Source organism: Ictalurus punctatus, chromosome 16, assembly GCF_001660625.3.
Source record: "Ictalurus punctatus breed USDA103 chromosome 16, Coco_2.0, whole genome shotgun sequence".
NCBI classification, from domain to species: domain Eukaryota; kingdom Metazoa; phylum Chordata; class Actinopteri; order Siluriformes; family Ictaluridae; genus Ictalurus; species Ictalurus punctatus.
In genome coordinates, this window is record NC_030431.2 from 22,974,015 (window position 1) to 22,989,513 (window position 15,499).

Genomic DNA, 15,499 nt, shown 5'->3' on the forward strand with positions numbered 1-15,499 from the left:
AGATTTCTGTGCTTTCTGACAATGTCCATTGGTAAGAGCACAATATAAATAAAATTGAATTGAAATTATTGAAACTATAGAGTTTTTTTTTTTATTTCCAAACAAACATTAAATGAACAGAACATGTTATGGTCCAAGTTTTATATATATATATATATATATATATATATATATATATATATATATATATATATATATATATATATATATATATATATATAATCACCCTAGTTGTTTTTGAGTCAGTGAGGTTTGGATTAATTACTAATGAAACAGACTAATAACTACAAGAACTCAATAATAAATATAATAACTTTGATAAAGGTGGGTTGTAATTTATTTACAGCACTCTAAAAACAAGTCGCAGAACCCTCTACATAGGTTAGAAACTTTAGATATATGCGAGGCTATAAGACCAAAAGTTTGTAGACACCTGACAATAACACCCACATGTACACCTTCCTCAAACTGTAGTCACAAAGTTGGAAGCAAACGAATTGTATAGAATGTCTTCGTACGCTGTAGGATTGCAGTTTCCTTTCCCTGGAACTAGCAGGCCCCAAACCTGTTCCAGCATGAATGGCTCCGTGCACAAAGCCAGCTCCATGAAGACATGGTTTGAGAAAGTTGATTAAGGTGGAAGAACTCGAGTGTCCTGCTCAGAGCCCTGACCTCAACCCCACTGAACACGTTTGGGATGATCTGGAAAGCCGACTGCACCCCATTCCTTCTCATCCAACATCACTGCCTGATCACACTAAGGCTCTTGTGGTTGAATGATCACAGATCTCCACATCCACGCTCCAAAATCTAGTGGAAATCCTTCCCAGAAGAGTGAAGTTAATTCTAACAGTAAAGGGGGACTAAATTTGGAATGGGATGTTCAACTTATTATGTAATTTCCTAAAATCTGCTGGTAATCATTTGTACATGATTACTTTGATCTGCATAAATAAATGTTATATTCTCTACTATTATTTTAGATTCTTATTATGTAGGTGAATTCTAATATATTGGAACAGTTTTTATATTTCCACCTCATCTAAGCTTTCTTGCTATTAATAAAAACAAATCTACAAACACATGATACATTTCTGAAAGTGTTGGCCTACCTAAATGAGAAGGAAAAATGTTATATTGTAATTATATTTTGAAGAAGCATGGCTCATCCTTTTGTCAACGCAGACTAAAAAGTGCTTTATGTTTTAAATTTTAAATGATGTTTTAAATGTCTTAAAACACATTTCCATTGGTTTAGGCCTTTCATTTCTTCCTCGGTCGCATGTTTAAAGCATTTATAGCATCGATACATTGTGGTATCAGTCGTTTTTAATGGACTCAATAAATCAAATTTTACACATATTAAGATGTTGGCCTGAGTAATATTCTAAAATTCATTTCTTACAGTGATACAATAATAGCAGGGATCTTTTCTAAATCTTTTCCAAAATTCAGTATTAAGTAAATACAAATCACAAAAATCTCTAAAAAGTACCATTTTATAATTTACTTCTTGCGGTATCAGCATAAGACAGGATTTAGAAATAAAATAAACAGCAACATTTTCTATACCGCTCATCTTTCAGGGTCACGGGGAACCTGGAGCCTATCCCAGGGAACATCGGGCACAAGACAGGGGATACCCTGGACAGGGTTTCAATCCATCGCAGGGCACAATCACACACCCATTCACACACCCATTTATACACTACAGACACTTTGGACACGCCAATCAGCCTACCATGCATGTCTTTGGACTGGGGAGGAAACCGGAGTACCCGGAGAAAACCCGCGCAGCACGGGGAGAACATGCAAACTCCACACACAGGGCTGCGGTGGGAATCGAACCCCCAACCCTGGAGGTGATAGGCGAACCTGCCAACCATTAAACCACAGAGCTCCCCTAAACAGCAACATCAATCTCTAAAACAAGTACGATTTATCTAAAACAAGTACGATATAACCTCTGTAAAAACCTCTGCATACTCAGCAGTAGGTCTAAGTAACGCTCTATATTTCCCAGGCTTCCATATTCACGTTTCTTAAGATGCTTCATAAAAACACACATAAAATACATCAATGCCACATTAAACCATAGTTGAATAGTGAAATGTTTCATGCATCTATAGTATAATTATAAACATCTGTATATAGTGGTTTTGAAATAAATAAGTGTTTAGATGCAAAAGTATTAACCGAATATGACTTAGGATATTATGGATAACATGACAAGTCCGTTGCTATAATTCCATGAGAGTATGAGGAGAAAATTTTAGTGTGGTGTAAAATCTAAAAATCAGATATATTACTCTTTTCCCCTTATTAGAACTGTACTATATTAAAATAATCTGTATGAGTATGAGATCTTTTGTTAAACGATTACATCTCTACATTGTGATAATACTGTTTGAGTGTCAAACTGATATAGTTTAACAGTGAGTGCTAAACGCACATACAGTGTTTGCTCTTAAATGCAATGAGTGAATAAACACGATCCAAAGCAGAGTCAGAAAGACATGTATTTTAAATGTGTGTGTGTGTGTGTTTTTTTAAGTACATATCAGATTCATGGAAAAGATCAGACATTCATCGTGTATCAAAAAGCAGACTGGAGCTGATATTATTCTTTTGTTCCTTATCATGCCATGGCAGGTTTATATAGCCTAAAACTCAGTGTTGAAATCATCTAAGGAAAAGAAAAAAGGGGGGGGGGGGAGAGAATCAACAAATCTGCTCTGGACCTTGAAACTGGAACGGTTTCTTTTCTTTTCTTTTGAAACTTTTATGAAACACTGAGTTGCTGTTTTTTTGGGGGGGGTTTTCTCCCAGAGAGTTTCGTCCGTGACTTCGGTCAAACCTCAGCTCCAGCTTCTAAACAGCACAAGAACTTCACTCCTTATCAACTCAGGTTATTTTTGTGGTTTTGTCCTAATTCAAGCATATCAAATGTGTTCCTGTTTTTGAGAAACCTTATATAGTGAGCCAAAGCAGAGAGCAGAGCAGAACTTCTCCAAACTGGTAAGCAGACTGAAGAGAGAGATGGTCTTCACCAGGATCCTGCTGCTTTTATTCCTTCCACTTCTTGGCATTGGTAAGTATGAATTGCTAGAATAATTCTTTTTTCCTTTATCTCTTGTTGCTTGATGCCATGTTGATATCAGCAAAACAGTGTTAATATTTCTTCGCACATATTTTAACAATAAGGTGTATAATAAAGTGCTGTAGATTTACAACCTAAGCTGTGAAAAAACACACAAACACACTATTATAACTCATTTGAATAAAGTACATTATTTGGAGTCTAAGATCAGTATTATAGAGTTGTTACCCTTTAGCAGGTTCAAAGTGACGATGTGATGCAAATCATTTATACATTAGTTATAACTGATTTTCTTAGTAATTCATGAACATTAAATCCAGCCAAAGTATACATTATATTATTCTAAATTAAAAATGATATTGAAATAAAGATCTATTTCTCAAGCAGAAAAGCATTTTACACTTGGTGTGAAACACATCAGCACCATAGATTATTCTTACTTTATTAAACCTGAACTATTTGACCTGTGAGTTATTATATCACTGTTGTTTAACTGCATTACCCATGATAAAATGCCAAAACCTGCACATAATGCAATGTTTCTTCATATTATTAATTCCTGATTTAACTACATTATTGATCTTTTTCTTTTAAAACAACAACAACAACAACACATTATCAGTAGTATCTCCTTTTGAGACATCTACATTGAATCTTATGGGATTTGTTTGTTTTGTTTTTGGACCTCTGTCCAAAATAAATAAATAAATAATCACAAAAGAAAGTATGTGCAAATGCACTTTTATGTCAAACATTCATCTCTTAACTTTTGGCACAACTTTGACATTCCTGACAATACCACAGTGTGCATTCGTTCATCCTAAGTAACCACTTTATCCTGGTAAGGTGACTTCCTGATGGGAAGCCAGTCCATCGCAGGGCATCATTCACACACTCTTTCACACCTAGGGGCCATCAAATATGACCAACACCGGCCCGTGTGTTTTTGGACAGTCGGAGGAAACCAGAGAACATAAAGGAAACCCACACGAACACTCGGACATGCAAAATTCTACAGAGAGTGTCCCAAGCTCAGGATCGAACCTTAAACCCTACAGCTGTGAGGTGGCAAGGCTATCCACGTCACCATTGTTCCGCCTCATACCGTAGAGTTCTGCGTGATAAATCAGCTATTTACGGATTGAAATGTAATGTTTTGTTTTTGTTTTTTACAGCCAAAGCAAGAATGCTCAGTCCAGAAACAGTGCAGGTGCTTCTGAAGGACACTAATGATGTTAAGGTAAGACTTCTTTACACAAATACCTCACATGCACTTACGTTGAACACTCATGAACACAATACAAAAATTCTGTAGGATTTATGAATGTCAAATATGGCAGAAAATGTCGGTTCTTGCACTTTACTGCAAAAAAAATAAAAACTTCTTGCTGTTCCAAATAATGCCCTCTGAGCTGAGAGTAATAATGTAGGCATGCCATTAGCTTAATGTTAAACTGGTAGCTATTACTGCATTCGAATAGAGGTCCTGACCTCCGACCAGGAAAAAAAACCCCAAAAAAACAAGGAAAATGCTCTCTCAGCTCAGGAACTCAGGATGGCCTTCTCAACTCCGAATTCAGCAAATGACAGCAAATCAACATGGCCGCTCACAGCATCAACAGTAAACAAAGTAGCACTTCTAACTTTTAAATGAGTTCAACTGTATATACAAATATTTGGACAAGTAAGTAAATCAATTAACATACAGACATACGCTTGTTAAATCTATAACATTGACTGCAGAGTTCATTGGTTAGAGATGGAGGTTAAGATTGTTGCTAACAATAGACAAACACTGAGGTCCATGTTTGTCCCCCACCCCACTTTGTAGCTTGAATGCACGGAGGTCAAAAATGAGCTCCGACTTCCTACTTCTAAAATCACTCATATAAACATCCCTTACTTGTTAGCTTTGTAGCACCAATGCAAAACTAAAGAAGCACATTTCAGACATGAAACATGTCTTGACTGACTGACTACATTTCGGGAACGTGGAATATTGTGTATTTTAATACATTATGTGTCAGTTCTTCATTCGAGCTGGGACTAAGAATAAACCGAATACAATTCTGTCTTGATTTGCTATAAACACCGCTCGTTAACCCTGATCCTGATGCGATTGCCATAATGTTTTATCCAAACTCTGAGATCTGCACTTGCTTTTGTTCAGTTTAGTCTTTCACACTACTGAGGACGTCACAGCTTTCAGATCCTCCAACTCCTCACACCTGCGCCTAAAATACACCAACCATAACACATTCATCAAGACATACATTAATCTCACTTCTGCTTCAGTGTTTCTAAATCTATTCTTAGATTTGATCAAAAAAAATTTCTAGGATAATCCAAAATAATGCTATATTATATAATGCTATATAATAACCCATACCCCCCCACCCCCCCCAGGCATGGAGTTTATCCCATGTGACCAGTGCGTGAATTGTTCTCATGAATAATTACATTTAATATTGTTTTTATTTGGTAAAAGAATGCAAAAATCATGCACTTAATATGATTAATAATTTCCTCGATCACCAAGACTAATATGATGATCAATTTTAGGATGATCAAGCCTGCCAAGACTGTATCCAGATCATAGAGATCCTGAAACACTTGCTATCGGATGAAGAGTTCCAGGTAGGAACAGATTTTTGGTGTCAGAATTGATTTCACTATTAAAGAGCTTATAAAAAGTTCATAATATTTATTAATAAATATTAGCACGTTAGCACGTTTGGGGTTGTGGGTCGAATCCTGCCTCCGCCCTGTGTGCATGGTGTTTGCATGTTCTCCCAGTGCTTTAGGGGCTTACTCCGGGTACTCCGGTTTCCTCCCCAGTACAAAGACATGCAATGATTGGCATCCAAATTGTCCATAGTGTGTAATGTGTGTGTGGTTACATCATGTGATTGTCCAGGGTGACCCCTGCCTTATGCCCCAAGTTCCTTGGGATAGGCTCCAGTCTCCCCGTGACCCTGTGTAGGATAAGTGGTATGGAAAATGGATGGATGGATTTATTTCAAAGCAAAACAAATTCATATTTAAATGTTTAAGAGCCCATCATTTACAGCTGAATTTAAAACTAGTGTTGGCTCTGTTCAGTGAGTCGATTCATTTGACTCAGCTCACCAATAAGACTTCCCAAACGACTCATTGCCATTTTTTAAACACAATTTTATGAACATTGTTTGTTCTTCCTTGCCTTTTTATTAATTTTATTTTATTAAATCTACTTACATAATCGTAAAACTCAGCAGTTACAAGTGTGCAGTGACGTACAGCAAGCTTCTCTGCGTTAATGTTATAAGCCAGCTGTTTCAGAAGATTCGTTTTCAGTTATCCTGACACACGTCTTGCGTTTCACATTAACGAACAGCTCAGATGTTGAAAAGAAAAATGTTTCCATGAAAGCATTTTGGTTATAGTTGGACAGCATGTATGTGTGTGGGTGTAAAAAGTTGTGCCAAAAAGTTTACATACCCCTTGCGGAATCTGCTAAATCTTAATACAGTTAACAAACTAAGACAGATCATAAAAATCCCATGTTTTTATTTTTTATTTATTACTGTCCTGAATAAGCTATTTCACATAATAGATGTTTACATATACTCCACAAGACAAGATAATAGCTAAATTTATTTATTTTTTTAAATTACACCCTTCAACAGTTTACACACCCTTAAAACTACTGCTAATATTTATTATATAGAATTATAGACTCATTAATATTTGTATGCATCAAAATACTACAGCTTAATACAATCTTTTTTTCTGTTTGATTGTTTGTTGTTACTAAATTCAATGTCAGCATTTGTTAAACGTGATCACACGTGCATGAGAAGTTGAGAACCTCATATGCACTCTTATTAATGTCTATAAACACTATTTTGCTTTCATTCCGCAGAATCAGGATCAGGTGAGAAAGTTGTATTATTATTAATAAAAATGAAGCGACAAAACTGATTGGTTCATGTCAACAAAGTAGGTATGTGCCAGTATACGATACATCATGAGATTTATCAAGACATGATATTGTCATGAACACACAAAATATTTATTATCCAATGTCCCATGCAAAGGAAAGAGACCTACGTTGGTAGAGATGTATTCTCGGGATCCTTATTTTGTATAACTTCTTAAAATGCTCTGCAGTGCAGTCAGGGAAATGTAAACCTGGTCCTTTTGTATGTAATATCTATGATAGAAGTGAAGTGGTGAAAGATTAATATTGGCACATGCCTACAATAGTGGGATAAAGACATTGTGCATGATCATGGCTCCTTTCTCCTTCATGTTTGCTTGCATGACTCTAGCGAAGTTCAGAAGAGGTCAAGAGCAAGAAGAATAAGAAAATGATTAATTATTAAAAGACAGAGGACATTAAGCTGAGAAGCTTTGTCCTGGTTTGTTTTGCCTCGTGATTTATCTCTCTCTCATCACTTTCTATCTTTGACACACAATAAATCAAGACATTGAAATAAATAAAATAAACACTAAGAAGAAAAATGGCTGCTGTGTTGGTTCTTGACCTCTCTGTATTATTGTAAGTGTTAGATCAGGTGGATGGTACTTGGGCTGAACCATTTTGCCTTTTGTCAATATTTAGTCCCTTAATCTGTGAAATGTGTGCATGTTTCTCTCAGATGAACTTGAAGAGCACTCTGGAGAAGTTGTGTGACGTGCTGCCTCAGCAGATTACGCAGAAGTGCCGCAGTGAAGTGGAAAACCTTCCTCTCGTCCTCACCTTCCTCGCCGGACTGATGGTGAGTCAGTTACATTGAATCGGTGAACCGCTGGGAGTTTACATTCACGCCGCGTCAAGACACCAATTTTTGAGGCACTTAATTATGAAGATACTGATCCTGTGACCCCAAATTTCTTCCAAGTTAGGGTTTAAGTAAAATTAATTTTATTGTATACGTGTTTACGTAGTAGTAGTAGAGATGGGAAGAATAATAGATTCTAATATGGACCATGAGTCTCTCCCGAATGATTCAGCATTGATTCATTAAACTTCATAAGCCCTATTTGGTCTGGATTAGTTTTCCATGTGGAGGTGCCGGGGCGGACGCAGTCTGTCTGACAGGCAGAGGCTAAATGTAAAATTAAAAAAAAAAAAAAAAATTAATCTCCTATCAGGCACTCATTAGGGCAATTCACCATGTTTCCCTGCATGTAGGAGAAACTTACAGGGCACTACATCACTTATTCTTATAAGATTATTATATGTGGTGCTTACCTACTGAGGTGGGGTGGGGTATCATAATTTGCATTTCCAAACTGAAATTAAATAAAATCCTGATGTTCCTAAAGATTCCCAGCTCTAAAACATATAACAGCAAAGGCTGTTTTTCCATTTTCCTCTCTGTCTTTCTGTAGAACCCTGGAGAAGTGTGCACTTACTTTAACCTGTGTGAAGGCGAGTTCAAGCTGCAGATGGAGGACATTTTAATGAATTACATACAAAAGACCATCACACCACCTACTGTCATGGTAAACACACGAGACACTGAAATCAAAAGTCAGGTTAAGAGTCACTAGCAGGAACTGTCCTCATTTCTGAAGTTATTCTATAGACTATATGTGCATTTGGGAGGGGGATCAAATTGTGCAGAGCAAGATGGACTACCGTGTGTAATTATACACCTACTATATCACTTGTAAAGTAGATCTAATCAAATGGCAACTCAATGCATGATGGGTAATAATTACAGGCAGGTGAGACCAATTTATTGAGCATGCTCAATTAATATTCAGTATCTGGCGGCCTCTAGTGGTGAGATACAGGATTGTCAGTTGAAACTGTGACAAACATTGTGTGGTTTCTTTCTTTCTTTCTTTCTTTCTTTGTTTGTTTGTTTGTTTGTTTATTTAAACCGCGTGTCCTGGAAGATGCAGATACCCATAATGCACTCTGCCGGGACAATGCGATTTCATGTTATCTCTAAACAAGTGGCTGTTAGTGAACTCCTGTGTATGTTCTCGTCCTTAAACTTTGTTTAGTACCAGGAAAATGATCAAGAAACAATCTGTCAGAACAGTTTTCAATTTCATTGCTTTGTTGCTTTGTGAATGATCATGTTCCTCTCGTTATGCACACACACACACACACACACACACACACACACACACACACACACACACACAGCTGGAGGCCTCGTTCCAGTGCAGCGCTTGCACATACGTTTTGAATGTGCTGGACTGTCTCCTACCCACAGCACAGACAGAGGTGAGATCAACACACACACACACACACACACACACACACACACACACACACACACACACACACACACACACACACACACACACACTCTGTAAGGACACATACAGTTTGCCTGTGATTATATGAGTAATATGTGATTTCAGGTGAAAAATATGTGTTATGTCCTGTGACATGTCATGCACATGTGAACTCAATAAGCACGTGTCATAATGTGAATAATATGCCATAATTTAAAAATTCAAGTTAATATATGAGAATGAATTAATCACGTGTGAAAATCACACATAGAAATAAATGAATCATGGGGGGAATCAAATGAGAGAATCAAATCTACATGAGTATTTACACTACAAGGAATTTTTGTTGTATGAGTACAATGTGTGTGTGTGTGTGGGTGTCCATCTCAGAGTGCCGTGATCGGTGTTTTGGATGAAGTGTGTTCCCTCCTCCCCCTGCTCTTAAGGAGTCAGTGCTCACAGCTGTTTCAGAGAACAGTGAAGAGGCTGTTTGAGGTTCTCCTGAACCCAGCGTCGCCCAACTCCATCTGCTCTGTGCTGCGGCTCTGTCAGAGCTCGACAGCACCTAGTAACAGTCAGTAGTCCTTTCCTTATCCTGCTCTCTTTCTTCTGTATCTCTCTCTCTCTCTCTCTCTCTCTCTCTCTCTCTCTCTCTCTCTCACACACACACACACACACACACACACACACACACTGTTCCTCTCATCTGTCTCTCTCCCTCTGTTTCTTTGTCATTCGTCTTCTTTAATTGACATGCATGTCTCTCTCTTTCCTCTCAGTGGTGTCTCCTCTCTCGGACTGTGACTCGTGTCTGACTCTGGTTGTCCTGTCTCGTCTCCATTTGGGCTTGAACGCCACTCAGCCTCAGGTTACCTCCTTCCTGCACTCCGTGTGCCAGTCACACCCCGGCGTCCTGCCCAAGGTTACAGACCTCTGACCTCTTCACCCTTCATACAGTCTTGAATTAAAACTTTAGGCAGAGTGCCCTAAATTTGCAAATGACTGAATCCGGGTTGTTTTTTAGTTGCTCTTGTATTAATTGTGGTCACTGTAGTAACGATGCAGGCATGTCGTAGGCATGTGAGGCAGGTGAAACTTAAAAACCACCAATATGCAGATTCAGGACCCACATGAAAATCTGCACCCTCAAACATTGGTTTAATCCCAAAAGGCTTTCTAAACACTATATATTTACTACATAGTGTATAACATGGCAGTGTAGAGGTGGTATGCACTTTGTGTCAAATTAGAACATCAAGGATTCAGGAAACTTTTGGGCAATGGCTCACTTGCTACTTGTTTGTGGTCACCTGATGTACTACATTTTGGTGATGTCCTGCCCTGACCAGGCTTCACGCTGGCTTTCCTCATCTTGTTTCAAATGTCTGACTTTGAGATGAGATCGCAAGTTAGAATCCTGATGATGTTAGGGCTTTATCTGTATCCGCTGGGGACCAAGGCAGCAAAATGGCATACTCTCTCACCTGTCAATCACATCGACACTAGTCAGTCATGTGCATCTATGAGCACATGTATGTGGAAGAGGGCTGCTAGAGCCCTGTGACGCTGCATGAGGAGCAGTTCAAAACGATGTGGTTGGCTAGCTTCATGTGTCTTAGAGGAAGCATGTATTAGCCTTCACTCTTGCCCCATAATTAACATATGATTCTATGCTATGAATTAGCAGGTGAACAAATTGGGGAGAAAAATGGAGATAAACAGACTGATATAAGTGGTTAAACGGGGTCTGACCTCTTCATGTATCCACTATCCTTTTCTTTGAGAGATTTTGTTTGGAAAGGCTTTCAGTTGAATGAACACCTCCAGACCTCACATCATCTTGTAACACTTCTGCCAAACATTCTGCTCATGAGTTGTGTCTGTTCTTTGTTTGTCTTCTGCAGTGTGAGAGTTTTACTCAGCGCTACGGTGAGCAGCTCCAGTGGATTCTGGGTAAAGAGGCAGCCTCTCTGGATGTGTGTGAGGTACAGAACATGAATAGCACAGTAACAGCGACAGCTCTCTGACTTCTGTAATGGCTTATCACAGCCAGCAGAGGGCGCCAAAGCACAAAACATATATATATATATATATATATATATATATATATATATATATATATATATATATATATATATATATATATATATATATATATATATACGCACACAATGTCATTCTGAGGCCCAAAAGTGTGTCACAAAGTTATGTTAATTCATTACATTTTAATGATGGAGCTTTAAATGATGTACTTCAGAGAGCTGATCTGTGTGTGGGGAGAAAGAGGACGGAGCAGGGAGATTTTGGTGACCCCTGCACACTGGGGCCGAGCTACAGCTGTCGAGACCTGCAAACTGCTCACACCTGTGGGGTAAGTTGTGTGTGAATGTGTGTGAGTGTGTGAGAGAGTGACTGCGTGACATTTAAGTAAGGGAGTGAGACAAATAAGGTCAGAATGTTATTACTGTATGGCTTCCTGAGACCGAGATATCAGTTTTATAATGCTGTCCTTTTATATGTATTAAATTTAGTGATGTACTCCAAAATTAACTTTAAAGGTTTGTAACGTTTACAACAATAAAACAAAACAGTGAATCTAGCAAATAGTTTTTTTCTGTGCTCATTTTCTGGCCCAGAAATTAGCTTTACATACAGACACCCAGACTTTTCTTGGTTTTAAAAGACTGGGTCAGCTGCGGTTAAGGAGAAAGACTCATTAGTGTTCATGTTCCCATTGCAGTTCAGCTCACAGACAGCAGAGGGCACCAAAAACCACAAACTGCTCCTTAAATCTGTGTCCTTTTAAACCCAAACTTTATCATGCACACTTTGCCCTGTTCGACTTACTGAAGTGTAACTGAGTCTGAACTATCTCTAGGACAGGATGTAATATAATTGATAAGGTTATTGTTCAGTAATGTAAAAAGTGTTTGTTTGATCATTTCCTCTCAGGTCATCCCTTTCTGCCAGATGACCGTGTGGAAGTAGAAGTAAGTTCATATTGCACACATGGCTGCACACAGTTTATAAGCAGTTACGCACATTTCTGTATACTGAGAGTAATGATATATATCAGTGTTATGGAATAACATGAGGAAATCTGAAATAGTTGTTCCTGAAGTAGTGTTTGCTAGCATCATGCTCTACCAGTCTGGCTGTCGAGTGGGTTCCCTACAGGGGATATAGGAAAATAATCAACAGCAGTAATTACCACCCTGTTACCAGTCAAATACTTTTGCATATGTCCAAGGGGTTATTCCTCTTATACTACAGAAATTTTCCAACGCTAACAATTTTTTAAAAAGTCCATTTTTTTTTATCCATTCATAGTTCAATTTTAATGTTGTGGCAAAACCACTTCGTTCCTGTTATCATGTAATAACAGCGATAATCAGTAGTTTCCTCAGCTGTGTGTATTTCTCTGTTTTTCTCTCTATTGAATTCTATAACACAAAAAAAAAACAAGACACAACGTGTCATTTTACCAAGAAACCAGTCTCCAAATGAATCCATAACATCTGAACAAATCAGAATTGAGAAATCAATGGCACTGTGATATAACTTTGTTTTTTACTACACAAATGGGAACTCCTTATTTTAACTCTAGACAGCTAAAAAAAACAAAAACAGCGTTGAATTTCTGGAAAAAAACTGTGATATGATTATTATACTGGGAATTCATCATGTTTTTCAACACCCCTGTATTTAATATCAGATATCAGTATAATACAGCGCACAGACACACACAGATACGGCTCTGATTCTTATACTGTGTCATAAATAAGTTTTGACCCTTTTATTTGCGAACAGGTCTGTTCTCCGTTGGATTTCAGCTTCACAGCCGCTTCTTCACTTCATGTCCTCGGCCACACAGAGTCTAAACGTGCAGTCTAAAAAGATTTGACAGAAATGTCAGTGTTTGTTTTTCTAATCTGGGCTACGAGCTGAACCTGAACTCTGACCTGCTATTGTGCAAACAAACATAACGCGATGATATCAAATCAGCTGGCGAGACAGTTTATTCTGACCCTTTGGCCATGATTAATTTAATAGCATGCTCATGATGTGTTTTTCCTTTCGATTACTTTCACAATCAGCTTTGCTAAAAGTCAGCTCCAAGTTCCTACGCAAGATAAAATTATGGTTTTACAAGCAAGATGAGCCTGATGAGTCATTTTAAACTCCGGACACATTCATGTCTTTGTCTAGGTTTAAGTCTTTTTTTTTTCTGCCTCTGTCATCTTGCAAGTATCAAGAGAATCATTTTTGTCTTTGTTTTTATAAAATGACATGACTGTCATGACTGCAATAACATTAAACTATATTAAGAGTTTCTAGTGTGTGTGTGTGTGTGTGTGTGTGTGTGTGCACTTGACCATACATACAGACATATTGACATATGACTATAAACATATAAATATACGTAATAAATATGAATACTTTTTGCACACTTTATTTGTATTATAGATTTAATTTTAAATGGATTAAATGTACTTTTAAACATAAAAATTGACGCTCATCTTCCCCGTGATTGTGGTTGTGTGTCCTGAACCAGACTGAGAGATTAAAGCCTCGGGAAACCTTCTCGGGTGTTTTGAGTTTATTAGCTGATTAGAGATCGTCTCAGGTCGACATTTCTGTATTATTAATTCTTTATTGGAATATTTTGAGATACTGGATTTTTGATTTCCGTGAGCCGTAATCATCGAGATTAAAACAAAGAAAGGCTCGAAATATTTCACTTCATGTGAATGAATCTATAATATGTGAAAGGTCCAGTTTTCCCTGGTATTCAAATTTTTTGAGATGCACCTGTTTGAGATGCGCTTGTATGAGATGCACCTGTTTGAGATGCGCTTGTATGAGATGCACCTGTACAAGATGCACCTGTTTGAGATGCGCTTGTTTAAGATGCACCTGTTTGAGATGCACCTGTATAAAACCATTTCTAAAGTTTTGTTTCCTGGGCACAGTTGGCTCCATCATTGTAAAATGGAAGAAGTTTGGAACCACCTAGAACTTGATGTACGGCCAAACTCAGTAACCAAACTAGAAGGCTTTAGTCAGGGAGGTGATGTTCATCTAACAGAGCTTCAGTGGTCCTCTTTTGAACAGAGCTGGGAGAAGCTGCTAGAAGGACAACCATCTGAAAAATACTCAGAAGTTAATGAGGTCTTTAAGGTGGAGTGGCTCCCAGAGAGAAGTCACTCCCGATTGAATAGCATATGGCAGGCACTTTCAGACTCTGAGAGCACGAGGAAAAGGATTGTCTGGTGTGATTAGACAAAAAATGAACTCTTTGGGCTGAATTCCTACTGTTTGTCTGGCAAAAACCAGATATCGTTCATCAACTGGCCAATTTGATCCCTATGGTGAAGCATGGTGGAAGCACAGACTCTCAGCTTCAGTTTGGTCTCAGGTTATAAATTAAATTTGGAGAAAAGCGACTGTTTTCCTGTCAATACTGCAGCATTCTCTCTCCAACAGTCAGATCTACCTTTTCGATTTAGTCAGTCAGGGTTTAAATACCTAGGTATCAACGTGACACGTTCTTTATCTAATCTTGCATCAGCTAATTTCACTCCCCTTCTCTCAAAGGTTAAATCCAACATTCAGAGTTGGGGTAACCGCCCACTTTATCTAATTGGTAGGATCAATGTTGTTAAAATGAATATATTACCAAAGTTTCTTTTCTTATTTCAGCAAATTCCTCTTTTTCTGCCAAAACCATTCATCGATTCATTGGATAAAATAATTTGTTCTTTTATTTGGGGTGGGAAGCCACCAAGTGTTCGTAAAACTTTATTGCGGATATGTCGACTCAGTGGAGGACTTGCATTACCCAATTTTCAATTCTATTACTGGGCTGCGCACATCCATAAACTCTGCTACTGGGTTAAATCTCCTGGTGTAAACTGGAACTATCATCTTGTAGGGAATCCTCTTTACCTGCTTTACTTTATTCCTCTCTACCTACAAAACTCTCTCTATATACAGATCATCAAGTTGTCCTTAACACACTTAAGATTTGGTATCAGTTTAGACGGCGCTTTAAGTTTGTAGGTGCGTCCTCTTTGGGTCCTTTAAGCAACAACCACTTATTTCCTCCATCGTGTTTGGACTCTACATTTTCAGTGTGGTATGACAAGACCATTA

General features: G+C 38.0%; 1 protein-coding gene across 1 annotated transcript; it reads left to right on the top strand.

Moving 5' to 3' along the window:
• The first annotated feature begins 2,883 nt into the window (after positions 1–2,883).
• Positions 2,884–13,676, top strand: sftpba (surfactant protein Ba). The gene is made up of 12 exons (XM_053686761.1): positions 2,884–3,091; positions 4,276–4,340; positions 5,663–5,737; positions 7,744–7,863; positions 8,480–8,593; positions 9,249–9,329; positions 9,734–9,917; positions 10,123–10,265; positions 11,248–11,328; positions 11,601–11,714; positions 12,296–12,333; positions 13,154–13,676. The coding sequence occupies exons 1-11, from the start codon at positions 3,040–3,042 to the stop codon at positions 12,329–12,331; spliced, it is 1,065 nt and encodes a 354-aa protein (XP_053542736.1). The 5' UTR covers positions 2,884–3,039; the 3' UTR covers positions 12,332–12,333; positions 13,154–13,676.
• The last annotated feature ends 1,823 nt before the right edge of the window (positions 13,677–15,499 follow it).

What these genes read in the sequence shown, in the direction of transcription:
- sftpba (XM_053686761.1), top strand. Translation starts at nt 3,040, where the DNA reads ATGGTCTTCACCAGGATCCTGCTGCTTTTATTCCTTCCACTTCTTGGC. An exon ending in TACCCACAGCACAGACAGAG is followed by an intron (nt 9,330 to 9,733) that starts GTGAGATCAACA and finishes TGTCCATCTCAG; the next exon opens with AGTGCCGTGATCGGTGTTTT. An exon ending in CCTCTCTGGATGTGTGTGAG is followed by an intron (nt 11,329 to 11,600) that starts GTACAGAACATG and finishes GATGTACTTCAG; the next exon opens with AGAGCTGATCTGTGTGTGGG.